This window comes from Lissotriton helveticus, chromosome 2_1 (assembly GCF_964261635.1).
Source record: "Lissotriton helveticus chromosome 2_1, aLisHel1.1, whole genome shotgun sequence".
NCBI classification, from domain to species: domain Eukaryota; kingdom Metazoa; phylum Chordata; class Amphibia; order Caudata; family Salamandridae; genus Lissotriton; species Lissotriton helveticus.
Window position 1 is genome coordinate 1,258,387,419 of NC_136059.1, and position 20,753 is coordinate 1,258,408,171.

The following is a 20,753-nucleotide window of genomic DNA, read 5'->3' on the forward strand; positions in this document are numbered from 1 at the left end:
CCATCACTGCTGCCACGTCCTCCCGCGCCGACGAAACCGCCTCGCGAGCATCCGGGGCCGTGTGGAAGCGCTTCTCCTCCTCGCACAAGCGATCCTCGCTCCTCGCGAGGTCCCGCAGGAGAGTCTTCCGGACTCCCGCCATGGCTGAGATGCATAGACCCCGAACCACCGCCTTAAAGGCGTCCCACTCCAGAGCCCTAATAGAAGCTGTGCCCGCGTTAGCGCCAAAGTAGCCCTCCACCCCAACGCCTACCTCTGTTCGAAACACAGTGTCCTCAAGCGCCAGCGGGTTCAATCGCCATGTCGGTACAGCTTGGCGTTGCCGCGTCCAGTGGATCGTCACCAGACAAGGGTTATGGTCAGAAATTGTTTTGGCCAGGTATTCGCTGTGACGGACCAGGCATTGAACATCTGGCGTGCATAGAATGCTGTCAAGGCGGACATGAAGCTCGTGCGGAGGGGAATAGAACGAGAAATCTTTCTCTGTCGGGAGTTGGGTTCGCCACGCATCAACCAGGCCCCAGCCACTCTGCCACGTTCGCCTACTCTGTGCTAGCCTGTGCGCCGCTGCCTGCGCCAGTGGAGGGTGAGATCTATCCAACCCCACATCCAGGACTGAATTAAAGTCCCCCCCTAGTATGACCGCATTGGCTAATACTGACGCCAGTTTCCCCGAGATGCGCGCAAGGAAGGCAGTCTGGTCTACATTGGGGGCGTATATGCTACAGAGTGTTACATCCCTCCCGTACAAACGGCCCTGTACAGCTACGAACCTCCCCTCAGGGTCAAGCACCGTCTGCACTGGCTGAAAGGGGACCCCCGCCTGCACCCAGACCAAGACCTCTCTCGCAAAGGCCGAGTAGCTGACCCCGCCACCTGCGCTGTAAAGCCCGCCCTTCACGTTGGTCAATATGCGTCTCTTGTAGAAAGGCTATTTGTACCCCCCTACGAACAAGATAAGCATGTACCTTGTGGCGCTTCAGCATGGAGTTCAGTCCCCTTACATTCCAGGTTACACATTTTAGGTCAGGTACGGCCCCCATTCACAACAGTAAGAGTAGCTTCGTCTATAGATAAGAGTCTGGACACACTGACATCACCCACGATCCAACCCCAGAACACCGCCCAACAACCCCATGACTGCTCTTTGCTCCAGCAGGTGCACCCTGCGCTGCAGCTCCCCCATGGCAGCCTCGTTCACCTTGGTCGTCGGTTCTAGCGCGTCCAGTCGGCACTCAGTCTGTTTGACCCGGTCCGCTAACTTGCCGTGGTCCGCTCGCAGTAGTCCCAGGCTTGTGGATACTTGGCTGATATCCAGACGCAGGGCCTCCCTGGTGTCTGCAATGGCCTGTAGAATCTGCTCCAATTGGCCCTGCGGTAGGCCCGATGTCGGGCCCTCACTCACTGTAGAGCTCTGGCTGGTCGCTGCCCCCTCCTCCAGATCTGTCGGAGGTTTCGGGCGGCGCCCCATGGCTAGTAGCGCCTCTCCAATCCCCTCCTCCCGGAGGACACAAAGTGTGCTGAGGGGCCCCCGGTAGCTCCTCACCGCAGTCCAGGGGGGTTCCAGGCCCAGCACCCTCCAGCCAGGGGTTCAGGCGACTGCAGCGCGTGTATCCCTCCAAAGCGGGCAGACCGTGTCCCAGAGCGAAGGGGCCAGTCCCAGTTTGCAGCCAGCCAGCACCAGCCCCGGGAGTCAGGGCTCACAGTTCAGAGGTCTCCCCAGTTCAGCAGCGCCCAGGCCCACAGCGCCCAGCAGAGTGCTCCCGGCCCGAGACACCTCGGTGGTCCCCCCAGCGTTGAGTCCTTGAGGTACCCACTGAGTAAGGCAGGCAGGAGGAAGGGGGGGACGTCACCTACCAGCAGATGCCCCCTCCCGGGGGTATGTCGCGTATCTAGCAGCCCTCGCCAACACCAGCGCCGGTCCGACCTCTCCCTCGAAGGGCTCCACCAACTGCCGCTCCCCCTGCGCCACCGCGGAATGGCCCGCGTCTTTCCGCCGAAGTTCCTGTTGTTTTGCCGCCAAGTCGGCTTGGGTGGGTGGCGGAGGTCGAGTAGCCCGTACCGCGGGTCGGCCGCTCGCTCACGTGAGGTCGGGGATCCCGCCAGACGCCCAGGCCGCCCAAAATGGCCGGCGCCGTGACAGTGCTCCCAGGCCAGCACTTCTCTCCCCGCTGTTACGAGGATCCTGCCTCCGGGCCAACGAAGGTCCACCAATGCGTGGACGGGGATGCAGGCAAGCATCCGTCAGCGGGCGCCTCCAGCGGGTCTCGGTTGCCGGCTGTCCTCTGTGGCCCCAGGCCGCCCGGAGCGCGTCCAGGCCCGAGAGCGCGAAACTCCAGGTCCCCGGCTCCGCCTCACGTGTGTAGGCCTCCAAGGGGCAGGTCGTTCCGCTCCACGTCCCGGGCCCCGGGAGCTCCGCTCAGGTCACCGGATCGCCGTCGAGCGGTCCCAGACCCCTTACACAGGTAATGGGCGCCTGAATTCAGGGTAGGGGCAGGATAACGACAGGATAATTAGCGGGCTGGCCGGAGCTCGCTCAAGCTGCGACCACCATCTTCAAGCGGCAAGCCACGCCCCCTCCTAACGTCTAATCAATGGGCTCGATTCACAGAACTCACTTAAGACAAAATCCTGAACTTACTACCATTTTGGTATTCACAGAAGGCACTTACTCATTAAGCAAGTGCCTTCTGTGAATACCAAAATGAGTAAGTGCCTTCTGTGAATACCAAAATGAGTAAATGGTAGTAAGTTTAGGATTTTGCCTTAAGTTAGTTATGTGAATCGGGCCCATTGTATGCAACATAGATAGAAAGATCTAGTTAGTATTTATCGCTCCTCCTATGCACATAGGAGAAAGCATACCTTTTCAGTTATACATATTCACCCCAACAGGTTTCATTGTCAATGTTATTTCGAAAGCATAGTGAATTTCTACCTTCGGGCAAAGAGTGATCTGAGTTTTTGGGCATTTTCTGTATGCGGGAAAATCTTTGGAAAGGAATGCTACGCTTTTCTTTTGCCTAATAGAAATCGTTGGAATGTTCCAAGGTCCTTTTTACGTTGCCTTAGATAATTTATGTCACTGCAGAATAAGTTCATCCTAACTCAATATTTTGCAAAGGACTCTACTCAGGAGGTCTGGAACATTAATTTAATTTAAATGTCATCACTATATTATGTGCGTGGAATCCATAACTCTGCTTAAGTTGAACCTTTTCTGGAACCATGGAGAAACATCTTGCTAAATGGCTGCCTGCCACCCTGGGCAACAGAAGGGCCTTAGACTGGCTGCAGGCGGGCTTCGTGCCAAAACTGTTCAGGTGGACCTCTCTCGATGAGGGCATGTCGGCAGGCCTGATGCTGCTGGACTTTTTGCCTATTTTTTAAATGGATTTGCACTACATTTTGATCGATCGTCTGAGAGGAGTTTGCCTCGTTGGGTTTGTCTTTGAGTAGTTTATATTCTTTTTATGCTGGCACACCAGGGTGATATCGCAATCCCTGTTTCACTCAGCAGACATCTCAGTAAGAAGAGCTATGCCACAAAGGTTGGCGCTCTCACTCGTCGTATTGGACATTGTAATATCGCGATAAGTGACAGGCATGTCACGTCACGACGTTAATAAAGAATTAGGGGCATGCTCACGTTGGCCAGTTGGCGACGGAGACTATCCCCGGCAGTTACACAGCATAACTGGCTCCAGAGTATTATGTATAATATAGACCCTCAAGCCCCACATTGTCACGCCCCTGTCTCGAGAGTCGCGCGGAGCCCCGCGTGACACAACAACTGGCGACGAGGGTGGGATGCCCTTGTGGTGTGGTGTGGCGGCCGCAAGCGTGTCCTGGTGCTCGCGGCGCTCGTGGCCCATTAGTCGGTGCCCGGCGAGGCCCTGGCTCGGCGCCTGTTGCCTGTACCGATAGCGGAGGCAGTGTATTGCCTAAGAAGAGGCCCGGCGTGGCCAACAAGGTGAGCTCGCTGCGCCTGGGACCGCTCATCACTGGCGCGGCCCCCGGCAGTTGCTCGCAGCATCTCTGCTGTGCCCCGTGTGGTGCGCAGACGGCCCGAGCAGCCCCCGCCTCCTTGGGCCCGGCGTGCGGCCCGTACCGAGCGGTCGGGAGGGACGCACTGTGCGGTTGTTTCCCGCTCGTTGCAGGCTGTGGTCTCAAGGGCGACCCGAGGAAGGCCGTGGTAGAGGCCCCGCCCCTCAGGCCTGAAACACCCGCGACGTCGGGAGGAAGGCCCCAACACACGTGGCTGGAGGGGATTCATGAGGCGCTGTGCCCAGCCCAGGGGCACCGAGCAGGGACGGGAGCATCTGTGACCCAAAAGCAGGGGCAGAGGGAGACGCCCAGACCATTGGGGATCAGCACTGGAGAGGGACATTTTGTGCATTAACAGTAGGGACACACTGTCACGGCCTACAACCCCAGTACTGGTGTCATACATTGCCGCAGCAAGTCGGGAACTCTGCATACCTTCCTTGGTCATAGTTGGCTCCGGTATATCAGGCATACTGCCCGTCGCTGCTAGCGGGTCAGGGCACGAAGACATCATCTTCGGCAGCACGTAAGGCGAACGCAGGCACACGGGAGTGCCCCCACTCAAAATGTCGCAAATACCGCCAATAGAGCCCTTCATAGTAGAAGGGTCGCCGTCATCCCTTGCACTGAAATGGAAGGACTGGGTAGACCACCTACAGATCTTCTTTGAAGCCACCAAAGTGCACAAAGATCAGAAGAGGGCAATGCTGCTCCACCTCGGAGTGAAAGTCATACACAATATAGCCAAAACGATCGTGGAAGCGATGCCAAAAAAGCATCATTCCCTAATAAACCCCTTAATGCTCACTTCGAGCCGATGGCCAACCAGGACTATGAAAGGTTTATTTTTCGACAGGCCCGGCAACTTCCGGATGAATCCCTGGACACCTTCCATGCACGGTTAAAAAACCTGGCCTCCACGTGTGGGTTTCGGATGTAACGGAGGAAATACGGGGTCAAATTATACAAGGCTGTGCCTCCACAAAGCTGAGAGAACTAATTCTCGAGGAATCTGGCGAACCCCTGGCCGATATTTTGACTCTTGGACGCACCAAAGAGCTGTCTAAAGCTCAGGCGGCCCACATGGAGGCGGCCCTCCAAGCACCCATAAAGACAGAACCGGTTAATGCAGTTACCACCAAGCCGGCGTCAAAATGGAACATGAAAGGATCACGCAGTGCCCCGGCGGAGCCTGCCACCACCTTGGGTACTGTGGTGGACCACCACATCAGCCCGCCGACTGTCCCGCAAAAGGAAAAATAGTGCTCTGGCTGTGGGCGCTTTAATCACTTTGAAAAAGTGTGCCGAGCCAAGAAATATCGCAAACCCAGAAAAAGGGTCAACGCAATACCGGAAGGTGACAAGTCACCGAGTGACATGGATGATGACGAGGAGGAAGAGAGGGTAGTGCATAAGGTGCACATGATTGGAACCGCCACGCGCAAAGCGCGACGCCTGCCCCAATGCAACATACAGGTGGGAGATCAAGAAGTCACGGCAGTGATTGACACAGGGGCCACCATTAACATCATGGCGGCAGCCCTCCACCGCACGATGTGACTGACTCCCCCGTTACAGCCCTCCACAATCGTGATGTTCGCATACGGCCAGAACACTCCCTTGAAAATCCTAGGACGCTTCAAAACATCAGTGACACACGGTGACCGGAGAATCCACACTAACATATAAGTCACTGAAGATGGCCAGGGCATGCTCCTAGGGTGTCGAGCCGCTGAAGATCTCGAAGTGGTATTCTTCGCCTTCAGTGTGCATCAGGAATCCATACAACATCTCCTGGAAGAATTTGCCGAAGTGTTTGAAGGCATCAGAAAGTTCAAGGGGAAAGAAGTACATCTGCATGTGGACCCCACTGTCCAACTGATCGCATTGCGACACCGCAGAATCCACTTGAGACCCCAAGTGGAGCAAGAACTAAAGAAACTGGAAGTAGCTGGGATAATCGAAAAGGTCACAGGCCCCACGCCGTGGGTTTCACCCATCGTAGTCACTCGCAAGCCCAAGCAGCCTGGAGCAGGACGCATCTGTGTCGACATGCACCTCCCGAATGCTGCGTTAAAACGCGAGCGCCACATTACCCCGACCATTGACGATCTTATTGGAGAGATGGCGGGAGCGTGCTGGTTCTCCAAACTTGACCTACGGTCCGGCTATCATGCAACATAACCACCTTTTCAACTCATGTGAGACTGCGACGCTACACCCGGCTAAGCTTTGGAGTATCCAGTGCTGCAGAGGTTTTTCAGAATGTCATACAAGAGCTCATAGCAGATATCCCCGGAGTCATCAATGTCAGTGATGACATAATGATCCACGCCAAGTCTCTGCCTGAACACAATGCCCGTCTCACACTGGTGTTGCGGAAGTTGCGAGATGCGGGTCTCACGTTGCATCGTGAGAAATGCGAGTTCTTAAGGACAAAGTTACAGTTCCTTGGCTACACTTTCTCCACCGAGGGCGTCAACCCGGATCCTGACAAGGTGCGAGACATCAAAAGCGCCATCGCCCCTGCCAGTGTGACTGAAGTCCGCAGTTTTCTAGGAATGGTCAACTACTGCGGCAGATTCATCAAAGACCTAACAACTCTTACACTGCCTCTAAGGGAGCTGACCAAGGACTCCGTCCCGTGGAAGTGGGGCCCACCTCAAGAGAAGGCCTTTGAAGACATCAAAAATGCTCTGTCAGAAGCGACCACCTTAGTCTTCTTTGACCCGGAGAAAATGACCCAGATCGCTGTGGATGCAGGCCCGGTGGGCCTAGGCGCTGTCCTGCTACAGAGATCACGGCCAGAAGAGGACTGGGCTCCTGTGGCGTTCACAAGCAGATCCCTCACCGTGATGGAGCAACGATATTCTCAAATAGAGAAAGAGGCTATCGCCATTCATTGGGGGTGTCGCCACTTTCACTTATATGACTATGGGAAACTGTTCGTGGTCACAACGGATCACAAGCCGCACGTAGCCCTGTTTGCAGGGCCGTCCACAAAGCCTCCGCCACAAATTGAGAAATGGATGCTACAACTCCAAGACTATAACTGTCGCGTAGAGTATCAGCCGGGATCTCACAACCCTGCGGACTATTTATCACGACATCCGCGAGCAGCCACTGACAAGGAAATGGAGGACGCCGCGGGCACGGAAGAGTATGTTAAATACATCCCTGCCAGGTCCTGTCCGATCCCTCTGTCAATGCAAGATCTGTCCGAGGCCACTGCTCAAGATGAATTTCTCCAACGGGCCAAGCAAATTCTACAGCATGGTAACTGGCACAAGGCCAAAGAGGACTGGAAAATCCTGACAGTCCCTGTTCAGAGAATTATGGAAAGCTTACATCATGTAAAGGATGAACTCACTGAAGACCCGACTGGATGCTTGCTGCAAGTGGAGTGGTGTGGCTCACTGGTTAGAGGCGGCAGACCCGGAAGCAGAGGACGGCCCGGGACCAGGGTTCTATTCCCGACGCGGCAGGGTTGAGGACCAGGGTCAGCAGACTCGATAATTCTCGCCTCGGTGCCTACTCTAACCAGGGATCACACTCGGCAACTCTGGGCATTAGCTTGCCTCATCTCCACAACGGCCCCCCACATACGCCGGGGATGCCTGGTTTCACCTTGGGGATACCCAGTAGGGACCATCTCACAGGGAAAGCCAGGCCGGGTTCCCCAGCGGTCTACAGCGCAGAGATACTCCTTCGGGAGTCGATTCTAGCGCTTTAGAAACCCACAATTAATTAATTAAGGGCATCGCCAGGTCATACCCACAGCACTCACAGAGAGATGTGCGCAACTAGCCCATGTGGGCCATCAAGGTATGGTCAAGACTAAATCACGGCTTCGCACCAAGGTGTGGTTTCCACTCATGGACGAACTGGTTGAGAGCATGGTGCGTTCATGCCCCTCATGCCAAGTCACTGGGGATTTGCCTCACCCTGCCCCGGTCATAACTGAACCTCGTCCGCAATCTCCCTGGTCCTGTGTGAGTATGGATTTTGGTCCCAGATGGCCGGCACACTTTGGTAGCAGTTGATGATTATTCCAAATATCCTGAAGTGGAGATAGTTGGAACTCCCAGTGCCGCTGAAGTCATACCCAAAATAGAAAAGCTCATGGCCACCCACGGTCTGATGAAAGAGCTCTGCACAGACAACGGACCACCGTTTCAAGGGCAAGAACTGTCGGAATACCTCACTGCCCTGGGGGTTCAGCATCGTCGAATCACGCCCCGTTGGCCTCAAGCTAACGGTGAGGCGGAGCGATTTATGAGGACTCTTAATGGTCATTCGAATTGCCCATGACAAAAGACAATCCATTGAATTGGCAATCTTCATGTTCCTTCAGAGCTACAGGCAGACGCCTCATACCACCACTGGGGTGGCTCCTGCTCACTTACTGATGGGTCGGGTCGTCACTGATTCCATACCCCATCACCCCCAGTGGCAGCCACAGGTCCCGGATGACCTGTGTATTGACACTAAGAGGAGAAAGGCTCATGCCCAGGGGAGTCATCGTCGCCATGCCAAGGCCAGTTGAATTCAAGAAGGTGACTTGGTTCTACTGAGAAACGGAGGTCATGCAGGCAAATTCCAACTCCCATATGAGAAGTCGCCATGGGCAGTGGTGAACATTAAAGGAACCAGAATCATTGCTACCCGAGGACGAGAGACTGTGACCCGCAATGTCTCTCACTTTAAACAGTTTCATGTCAAAGCACTGGCTCCTGGTACAGCGGCTGCTGCACTCTCCGGACCAGAGCTGAGTGATCATGAGGCCGTAGTCCCTGCTCCTGTGGATGGCGCCAGCGAGAGTGCTGACCTGGGTGATTCCTGGGTTGGTGACACCGAGGCTGAAAATGGTGCTGGTCCTCCCACAGTGCTGGGTCCTCTTCCGCTGGAAGTGTCTCCTGAGGTAGCTGGCTCTCCATCATCTGGTCTGTCGCAGTATCACTTGCAAAGAAATCCTGTACCCTCATCATGACTGCGGGACTATGTCACGTAAGACTGTTCCATGCACACTTTAATGTCTGCTAAGTACCTGTGCCTTGAGAGTGTGTAAAAGTTACAGCTGGACTATAACAGTCACAAGTATATTGCATTCAGTCTATGTTGATGACAATATGTTGTTTTAAACTTTGTTTGGAAGGAATGTAATATCTCGATAAGTGACAGGCATGTCACGTCACAACGTAAGGGTCACAAGTTAATAAAGAATTAGGGGCGTGCTCACGTCGGCCAGTTGGCAGCTGTGGACGATCCCCGGCAGTTACACAGCATGACTGGCTCCAGAGTATTATTTATAATATAGGCCCTCAAGCCCCACATTGTCACGCCCCTGTCTCGAGAGTCGCGCGGAGCCCCGCGCGACACAACAGACATCTATGTGCAGCATTTGTGTGAGCTTATCTGCGTATCTTACTCTGACAAGAAAAAACCCGCTTCAGAACTTAAACTGACGTCACTAAGGCTGCATGAAGTAATTATGCGGCTAACTTTGAGTCGTCCAAATTTAAATGGCTGATAAGGTTCTTAAACCGGACAGTAGCTAGACATAAATCATGGTGTGCGTGGGTGATCCCCGAGTTTGGTTGCAAACTTTGGCCAGATTCTTTAGGTGACATTTTCACCTTTGCTGTAATTAAAGCATTAATTCTGGGGGTGTCGTTTGACAAAGGACTGAACTGTAAGCACATTTTATTGGGTGTCGTAACTTCCTGGCACAGCCTTTGGTGGTATATCCACGTTCGTAAAGTATCAACATTTAGGGATATCATTTATATTATACCTAGTTACTGAATATTTTAAATTTGGATCAATTGTCACCAAGCATCACAGGTAATCGCTCTCAACACGTAATGAGTCATTAAAGTCTCAAAGTGCATGCAGGTGTCTGGTCACGTGAGCCCATAGTGTTTCTTTCATAAGTCCCGTATTTTATTGAATTTCGTAAGGCAACCCCTTTTCTCATAGATATACTTACCTGTGGCCATAATGGATTACCACTCACCAAAAGGACTCCATAGTTTAGCAATTTTCCAAAGTCTCGTCATGAGTCCTAAATCACAGAACATTTTGATTTATTTAAGTGTAAGTGTATCATTCCAAATGCCCAGTAGCTTGAGTTTCGCACCACTCTCTATGGAAACTGTGGACCTCTTTCCAAAAGAGCCTGAATCTAGGACACATCCAGATTGTGCAAAAAACACACCCCCAACCTGCTCACAAGGCCTATCACTCAGGTCAATGTTGGTTCTATCAAACCTCAATTGCAGGTTTTAATGCAGTATAGTTTGTATAGTATCTTGAGATAAACCAATCTAAAACCTGCCCTAGTCTACTTCTGTCGGTGATTGGAATGCCTCTTCCCATTCAATATCCTATTTTTCTTCCATTTCAGCTTCCCAATTCGCTCTGAGTTTGCTTAATATGTCAGGTGTGTTTTTACCAGTGTCAACTACAAGAGGGCATGTTTTGGGGGAAATACATTTGCTAGTAATCTATTCTCGAGCGGGTAGCCGTCTTGAATTGATGCATCACAGGCTACATGTGCATTTAGGGCATGCGTAAGTCAAAAATTTGGAAACACTTCAGTATTGGCAAGACTAGAGGCTCATTGTAGTTGCACCCTAGATCCTAACCCATTTTTTGTACAGATGTCCACTAAAGTGCTTATTCCTATTACATCCCACTTAGTAAAGCAATACTACTTTAAGGGGTTTCATCTTATCTGTGTTCCTTTTCATATAAGGTTTGTATTTCCAGCCTCCCATACCTTTCTAAACAGATAATGTCTGATTACGCAGGTTTTGTGACCATCCCTTTCCATACAAGGCCAGCGGGTAGCATGTAGTCCTCTTAACAGCCAGTCCCCATTTTGTTGTTTATTGTTCATTTCAGAGGTATTTGGGCATGCCACTACACCACTCAGCACGCATTAAGGATTATATCGGATTACAATTTAAACAAATTGGAATATTAAAGGTATGCATCCCAACCCCATGATTGTTGATGTAAAATGAGCCCGAACAGGGGAGTGCACCCACTGTTGAAAATGATTAATAAAATGAAAAGATAAAGACATTTCTATGAATCCACAACACTGGCGAAACATCGTGGTTCACCACTTACAATGGATTGAAGAGCTATGACAGTGGACTTTTGAAGCGCCATACGAGGTCAAATTGTGTATTATCAACAACAGCACTATATGACTTGGAGCACGATCACATGTTATTGAGATACCGGTATATGGCATTATGGGAAATTGAGTCCAGTGAACGGACACACAAATGTATTGGCGGAAAATGTTTAATACACAGCCAATTGGGAGTGAATAGGGAGGGAAAGCATGGTGATAAAAAAGGGGGAGGGGTAAGGAAAGGACGAGTATGGTTGCAACAAGGAGGTAGAAGGAAGGCTTTTTCTTTTAAAACGCTCACAGCAGGTATGAGAAGAACCTTGATGGTTTTGTAATGGGTGAAAAAATCGGGTGAAGAAAGGGGAGCGTTTCTTTAAAAATGGTTTGTAAGTAAGGAATAGTTAAGGAAAGGAGGGTATCAGCATGCGTTGGTGAAGAGAGTGGCGTAGAGAGAGACCCGTTTGAGATAAGCATACCGCTAAAAATATTTTTGCATGGTGACCAAGTATATGAAGAAATTTTGTATTTGATACTGTGTGCAAAACGAACATTAAGTGCGCTGTTTAACCTAATGAATGATATGTATTCATGTTTATAATAATGATGGATAATTGTTGTTTTTATTATTGTTTGTAGTGACCCCTGACGAAGGGCGCGTTAAACGCCTGAAATGCATTGGGACTTTGAAAAATAAAATACTGTTTGTGATGAACCCTGCATCAGTCGTATTTTAACATGAGGTCCGGATGGACACTGTTCAAATATTACTTAGTAAAAAGGCAAATCATTCCGTGTGTGGATTCTCTAACTTGAGAAGACGTTAATGAAGTTAAATGTTTAAACTAATGGTTTACAAGGATTAAACGGATAAAATAGGAGAAGTAAAAATGATAGCCTAAGTGATGGCTCACCGCTGTGCGTTTGGAGGGGGCAAGATTTGTCCCCATTTCATCATCTCCATACAGACAGATCCTTCCATTCCAAGTAATCTCCTAGTGGAGGCATCTGACTGAGACTTATTTTATAACCCTGCATGTCAGAAGCTCCAGAGCGAGGGCGATAAAAGAGTAGAGGGCACCCCTATCTTTTTGCTCTGTCCAATGTAAAGGGCTCTGATAGCACACCATTTACTTTCTCCATAGCTACCTGGCTTACATACAGCAGTGTGATCCAAGATTTAAAGGATCGGCCAAATCCCATTTTTGTGTGGATTGTAATCAAATACGCCCATTCAGTAGAGGCTTGGGCTGTGTCCAATGAAAGACCTCCTCAGGTTCCCTCATTGTTTTCATGTAATCCTTGAAACTATATGGTTGTCTGAGGCTCAACCTCGTACTCCATGTTGGTAGAAAAACCCTGATTGATTGGGGGGTCTATCAATATCAGTTGTTTGTCAGAAGAACACATGCCTTTACCATGCATGCCGTCACTCTGCAGACCATTACAACGAATGCATCTTTACCGCACATTCCTTTACCACGCATATGTTAAAACGATAGGCCTTAGGGAAAGAGTTAGACTTTGGGGCGATATCATTTACTAATCCTACTCCAGTCTGCACAACAGTAGGCAAAGCAGTGGCCTTTAAAGTCCAATGCCACTTTCCCTAGGGCATGTCGTTGTAACGACATTCGTGCTAAAGGAATGCATGATTCTTCTAACAGCTGCGTTCATAACTGCAGCATGTGGTTCGGCCGCCGTGGTACAGGCTGCTTCCTATCATTAGTGCCATAAATTTACTTGAGTATTTCACCAGGATCTTGGCTAGAATCTGCATCGCTCCATTTAGAAGTGCAATGGGTCTACAAGAGAAATATTTATCCTTGACGTCCTGAATCTATTAATCACCATAACTGTGGCCATCCTTAAAACATAGGACAAGTGACCATCTTTTCTGGCTCCCTTGAACATAATATAGGATTAGTCAGTGTTATGAACAATCAATCTATAGAAATTCAGTTAGCAATCCATTGGAGCAAGGAGCCATCAAAGATTGCATCTGCACAAAAAGATCTGATATCTTGAGCCTATTTCTTCATACCTCCTATACTTCCAGTCTCTTTATCTCTCTCTTGCAGGTTATTTTTCATTCCTGCTTTCTTCCTTAGTCACTATTCTCCTATTCTTCCCTTCCTCCTCCTTTCTCTCTTTTTCTGAACTTCTTTGTCTTACTCAGGGTCTGAATTTAATTATGACAAATGAGTCCTGGTCCCCAAAAATGAGTGCTGGTGAACATCACCTACACAGAGTAAGTACTACTGCCTTATTTACAGAACATTCCAATGTACTGGCCCAAGCACCTGGTGAAGAATATCAGTCCCAGTTGGCCAATATTTAAATTAATTAAAAGTAGAGCGAATTGTGGTTTACTCTTAAATCATTAAACTATTCACTACCCCACCCCTTTCCCCCTTTCCTTGAGACCATTCTCAGTATCTGAGCCATGTTAGCATTTTCTGTCTTCCGGCGCATTTAAGATATATATACGTTTTATTCTAAATAGGTGGGTGCTTGCCAACCTTTCCTGAGCTTAATTATTGAGTACATTTCCCATAGGGCCTCTTTTAGAGGGAACTAAAACCCCTCCAATTTCTAAATAGGGAGCACAGTCCACCATCTGAATTTCCGCCACTGTATTACTGTGAGAGGGATTTGAGTCGGAGGATTCTACTATCTAATTAAAGTTACACCCAGCAATCGTAGAAATCTTTGTTCCCACCAAACTCTAAATGAGGCCCTCATTCTGGGGTCAAATCGTTGTGGGTTTTGGTTCTCATTGTGTCTTCTTTGCTGTTTGTAGAATTGTAGGTAAATAATTCGAGGGCTGCTATGGTTTGATGTTACTGGTACAGAACTGTAATTCTTTCTAAGCCAGAAAATGTAATGGAAAGTAATTGTTGCTGCAGATTCTTGCCTTAGTCTTGTGTCTCTGTGTTCCAGGATTATGTGAAAGGAGGGCAGACTCTGCAGAACAAAGAAGAACGATTCAAGGAGACGCGTTCTTCCATTCCTGGACCTGGAACCTATGACGTGGACTTGGATACAATTAATAGGTGCCAGAGCGTGTGTGGCTTGAGACAACGCAGTCAGTCGGTAGGTGAAAGCAAGTGCCAATGGATTATTCTGCCATTTTCTTCATACTTACTGAGCAAACAGAAGAGTTAGGAAAAAGAGTTAGGAAAAAAGGCAGTTAAAATTAGTATGTTACCAGAGTCTTATTTGTTTTAGAGCATTTTTGATTTTATATCTCGAGGAGTGGAGGAAAATGTATTATAAGGCCACAATTCTTAGCATTAGTCAGTGAGTGTCCAACCTAGGCTTAGGAAAGCTGGCCCCATCCACAAAACATACATCCAGATCCAATGAATGTAAATGAAATTCAATTACAGAGTTATTGGTTATCCGGGAAATCTCATATGGATCTGGTCTGCATTGGCATACATTGGCTAAGTAAGTGGTAAGAGCTTCTATATGTCAGGTGCCATGCTGCCACAAAGCAATAGACACCATGTAGACAGTAGTTCATTTCTTTGTACACATCTGTAACCTTTAAAAGTTCTGGAAATCTTTAGTTGTGCAGAAGGTAGAGACACATTTAGGACAGTAATAGGACAGGTTATGTTTATCCTGTTAATATCCCAACTCTATTTCTACTTCATTTAGTTATGACTAAACATTTCCAGAACTTTTTACCCATTTTATTGCCCAAAAATTTCCCTCCCGGTACATTTCTGAAACTACTTACAGGTCAAGCGGTCTTTTGTTCATGTATAAGCCTTCCTACCCCAAGCAATGTAATTATATGTCTGGTGGAGAAGGCCAGTTTGAAGAAAAAAAAACCTAGAAATGATAATTAATCACATTTGTGTCTTTAATCTGTCCTTCTTAGAATTTCTCTTATTTGCTTACTTGCCTTTAACAATGTTCTGAATAAAAATTAGGCGTGGTTTCAGTCTTCCACGGACATCTGCAGTGACCCCCCAAATGCCCTGTGTCATTGTAACCCCCTCATTAGTTTTCCATTCATGTGGAAGGGCTGGGGAAGAGCTAAGTGACCGAGCACCAAGCCATATTACAGATGTTTTTTGAACGTATTAATCGAAAATCATGCTACTGTTCAACATGCTCTGAGAACCTTTGTGCTTAATACCAAAGTTTAATCACTCACTCTTTGTCTTTTTGCCCTTTGCATAGATATGAGATTTAACCTTTTGTCTAGATCTGACAATCTAGAATTGGTAAGGACAGAGAGTGCACTACACCCAGTCACTTTTTGGGGGAAATGATTTTTATTGATTTTGACAAAGTAACATCATTAGCATCTGCATGACGATATAATCCAACCACTCCATCCAGTCACTGACAGCCAGATTCATGAAAGCAAAATCGGCTCGCAAAGGGCCAAATTCTGAGAATCTGGTCCTTTGCGAGCGCTATTTTTGCATTTGGGATTCATCATCCCAAATGCAAAAATCGCAATTCTAGAAATCGCTAAATAGCGATTAATTGCATTTAAGAAATCTCAATTTGAGATTCCTTAAATGCAACTCATGAACCATTTTAAAATTGCGAATTCGCAATCTGGGGCCGCTATTTACCGCGAAGTCTAACTACGTGGTAAATAGCAAAAACTTTGAAAAATGCACTAAAGTGCATTTTTCAAAGTTTCATGTTGCGCACACACATGCCCTAAGGGCATGTCCTTTGGACACCCCTGTCCTTTGGACACCCCTGCACCCTTGAAATCGCAATCTCAATTTGCGAATCGCTAATTGCGATTAGGAAATTGAGATTGTCTTCCCATTCCTTCCTATGGGCCTCTAGGCCCATAGGAATGAGTGGGTAGATATTCCTTAATTGCGACTCGCAATTTGCGAGTCGCAATTAAGGAATTATTAGAAAACGCTATTTTAGAAGTGATTTCTTGATGAATAGCATTTTGCTATTCCTTAATAGCAAATCAGTATTTCTTTCTATTAAGGAATAGCAAAATGTGTTCTTGATGAATCTAGGGGTAAATCACTTATGTAGTCACTAACTCACTAAAAGGTTTCCACCACTTTATTCGATCCATCTTGACTACCAATTGGCCTGAAATGGTGACTCGCACAGTAAGAACTAACACACAGAGTTTGTATATATCTTTGTCTCAGCATCAAACCTACGTGCCCTTTGGTTAGTGACTGAGAAAGTTGTTCTTAACAAGGGTCCAAATAAACCTCAGATAAGCAAACAGTGTATTTCTCATAGTAATGAAACCGTAAGCAAATTAGGATGAATTTACTTTTGAATCATAGGCTAACCTGAAAATATTTGTAAGAATATTATATGACTGGCTAATATCAAATTTGCTGGTGATGTATCCTGTAAGCTTACTGGAGAGATTGTTAAGTCTTGACACAGTGACAAGTTCCTTGTTAATTTGGTATTTGAAAAAAGTATCATTTTGGCTGATGCCAAAGACTTTGAAAAAGCCTAAAAGTGAGATATGTTTTATAGCTAGCTATGTTCATGATTTTTGTACATACGATATTTTAGACATCTCACGTTAAACCTTTTACTATGCAGACAGACAATGGCAGATGATTGTGATATCTTATTGTCAGGCCACACAAGGCTCTGGATGCATCATTGGAGGTGCTAGTAGTTTATACATTTTGACTCATGGATAAATAAATATAACTGTTGGAAAACGAGGCAGCATCTGCGAGGCCTGCACAAGTAACATGAGTACATTTGTCCTTCACTGGGAACCAAACACCCCATTGTAGCGCCTGACTCTCAGAGGGTAGCGTTGCAGAGCAGTCTGAGGCTTACTCAAGGGAGGTGGTGTGGGCTACTAATTACCATTTGCAGGTGCGCAAAAATAACACTCAATAATTGATTGTCCAGTCTGTACTTTGCTTTATAAAAGTAAGAGTACATTTATTAAACACACATACTACTAAATACTATGCACCAATTTACAAATATACATAAGCTGTTGGAATTACTTTGTGACATTGCATAACATTTCCACCCCTCCCGTGGGGGGGTGGGGTCTAGTACCACCACTCCCATGTATGCACATCATCTTGCCCCCAATGCAATTAATTGAACATAACCTGGGGCGTGGGCCCTGCGCACTGGCACCATCCCAGTGGCGACCCACCCCATTACCTCAACAAGCATTAAAACTGGGTACACATGCCTTGGAGACACATGACCCTGACTGAGCGACTCCTACTGACCCTAACGTATGCCCCTCTATATCTTAAAGGCTAGCAGTCTGGGGTCTTCACCTAAGTGCAGCAGCAAGAATACATGTTTAAGCACACTTTAGAATGACAGTACTCAGCACATTTGTGGATCGTTAGAATGCGTTGCAATTACAGCCCCTAAAGGCATCACAGATGAAATCACAGGAGTACATATACAGCCAGCCACCCTAGCAGGAATGTCTGGCCACAAAACCCCACTTTGCTTATGACATCACCTTACACCAGTACTTCACATTGAACATGTGAACTTTAGTCCCTCTAAAAGAAATAACCATTAGTAAATGCATTTCAGTGCAGTTACACCTCTTCACCTCCAGGGGATGCCCTTCTCTAGACATCCCCAACTCAGCCTTTTACTCTTGGATGCACTTCTCAACTCTCCTCCAGCTGTAGAACGAAAGTTCCAGCCAAAGAGGAGTTACATTGCTGGCTGAGCCCTTGAGGGGTTATCCCTTTCAAGTCCCTGTGACACTTAGGGGAGGACTTCTGGTTTCGTGCTGGGGGGAGACTGCACTTCTCCAGCAGCTCCCCCTGCACCTTGGCACAACTGTGGTGGTGACCCCGTTCTCCTGGGGCCACCATGAGCAGAGAAAGCAGCTGTTTCCCTTGCAGGCCAGTCCTTGCCTGCAAGGCATTATGGGAAGGCGTGCCTATTAGATGAGCGGCTCTCCCACTGCGTTCCGGCAGACAGGCCAGTCTTTGACGGCTTCTCCAGGCTTCGGGGGAGTGCGACGGCACTCCCCCCACACGCCAGCCATCACTGCGGGGCCCGGAGATGGGGTCCCGGACCCCGGAGTCTTCTTCCCGGGGGCAGCTCAGCACTCCCCGGTGCCTGTTTACCACACAGGCCCGGGGATGGGGTCCCGGCCCCCCGCTTCACGGGGAGCCTGACGGCGCTCCCCCGCTTCCATCTTCGGTGGGGGCCAGGGTGGGCTCCTGGCCCCCATGCAGGGCACCTTCGTCACGCTCCCTGTCTTTCCTTCTCCTTGGGGGCAGCCCCCGGGACCTGACCCTGACCAGCCCCACGCGCTTCGTCGTTGGTCTTCTTAGGGGTCAAAGGTTGCCTACCTTCCGGGGGCCATATCTCAGCCCCTGGGGGTCCGATCTGCCCCATTGTCGCGTCTTCTTGCTCTTGGTGGCGTCCCCCAGCCACTGGGAGCACTCTCCTTGCCCCTCTAAGTCTCCAAGAGGGCGCATTCTGCAGGGAGCGGTCTTCACTAGCTTCCTGCGCTAGCCTTTTGCCTGGCTCTCCTCCTGCGCCTCTCTTCTCCCTGCGCAGAGGCCCCTGCTTCTGCGCACCGGTCCTGGGCTCTTCTTCTGGTGCTGTTAGGGCCCTGGGGGAAAACAGGGGGTACCTCCGTCCAACTGCCCATTGCCAGGCTCCAGCACCTTCCGCCTGAGCAGACCACACCCCAGAGAGAGCTTCTCTTCCTGTGCAATTTCTTTTAAGAATTTGGGGAGGGAGCTGGCAGGAAGTCTCTGTTGGCCCTATCACACAGCGACACATCACTTCCCTGCCCCTGCTCCCTCCTTTTTGTCCAGCCTTTGGGTTTATTCAAAATGGCGTCGTCCAGTGTCTCTGGCCACATGGTCCCCTTCCCCCAGTGCTGCCTTCACCTTGGTTCAGCTTGGTGCCTGGCACCCAGTGACAGCTCCTGTTGGATTAGCCTGTAGCCTGTAGCTCCACCTATCTTCCTCGGAGGGAGGATCTTCAATCTGAGAAGAAACGTCATTAATCTAACTCGCCAGGGCCCGGCCCCAGCCAGTGACTCAGAGAAATATGACATTTCTGGATTACCCAAAAGCAGTACAAATATGACTTTGGACTCTGCAGAATACTTCTTTTCACATCCGCTATAGTGGACTTTAGTGTGTGTCTGAAATCGTTAGGCCTTATGGAAGTTACTTTAGCCCATTGGCTCCACATCCCCATAAGGGAATAATGAAGTGAAAAACACAGCAAAACACACTGACTTTCCCTGGCATGTTTCTTTCCAGTGTATAAAGCCTATTCCATGTCACCACCGAAGTCTGCATAAGTCCTGCCATATCATTCACTCTGTAGCTGCTCCTATACTGCGCACACCAGGAATCTCCCCTGCGCAGCCCCTACACCTGTGCACACGCATGTACACATGTGTCTGCATGTAACCAGCCCGGTGTCCCGTACCTCAACTCCTGCGCAGTGGCCTGAACAAGCCAGGGGGACACCAGTAAAATCCCCATGCAGTCTCTTACATCCTGAGTTCACTGTGGGTGAGTCCCAACTTATGAGGCTCCCCCACAGTAAAACCTCAACAATTAGGTGCTCAAAAAGCAAAAAATCAGGGCGGCCCATAATGTCAGAACCACCTTCTAACAATAACCTGTTCCAGTAATCCTGTTTAGACCATGAAGAGACTGGTAGTGGTTTTGCAATGATTTCAAAGTGTAAAGTAAAACAGTTTGCACAAGCATTGGTAGTAAACATATATAACACTATCTTGTTACTTGGAGAGATTATTATCTAAAATGACATCCAGAGTGAAGACTCTATAGACAAGACATGGGGGTATTGTCTGTATAGTATGGTCGAAGAAAGACCATTATATGACTGTAATGTCCAAACATAAGTTTTTTTCTAGTTAAAAATGTCATACACCAATTGTTGACCTTGAATGGGTGGACTCAACTCCCTTACCAGGGGTATACACCCATTACAACGCATTTTTTACAACGCACTACCATTACAACGGAACTTTTACAACGCAAATACTATTACAACGCATTTATTTACAACGCATGTTTTTACAACGCAGGTACTTTTACAACGCATACCATTACAACGTAAGTATTGGTAAGTATATAATTATATTTAAAATGTTATATGTTAGGTTTTTTTTAAAGGGGTATTTTTAGGGTTCAGGGTCAGTTTTGGGTTTTTGGGTAAAGGGGTATTTTTAGGGTTCAGGGTCAGTTTTGGGTTTTTGGGTAAAGGGGTATTTTTAGGGTTCAGGGTCAGTTTTGGGTTTTTGGGTAAAGGGGTATTTTTAGGGTTCAGGGTCAGTTTTGGGTTTTTGGATAAAGGGGTATTTTTAGGGTTCAGGATCAGTTTTGGGTTTTTGGGTAAAGGGGTATTTTTAGGGTTTAGGGTCAGTTTTCAGTTTTTGGGTAAAGGGGTATTTTTTGGGTTCAGGGTCAGTTTTGGGTTTTTGGGTAAAAGGGTATTTTTAAGGTTCAGGGTCAGTTTTCAGTTTTTGGGTAAAGGGGTATTTTTAGGGTTCAGGGTCAGTTTTCAGTTTTTGGGTAAAGGGGTATTT

General features: G+C 48.4%; 1 protein-coding gene across 1 annotated transcript in view; it reads left to right on the plus strand.

The window, feature by feature from the left end:
* STPG2 (sperm tail PG-rich repeat containing 2) overlaps nucleotides 1–20,753 on the plus strand; it is a 2,154,459-nt gene that overhangs the window by 110,602 nt on the left and 2,023,104 nt on the right. The window contains exon 3 of the mRNA XM_078677832.1: nucleotides 14,135–14,287. Coding sequence (XP_078533958.1) covers nucleotides 14,135–14,287 — 153 coding nt within the window. The remainder of the gene's footprint in view (nucleotides 1–14,134; nucleotides 14,288–20,753) is intronic.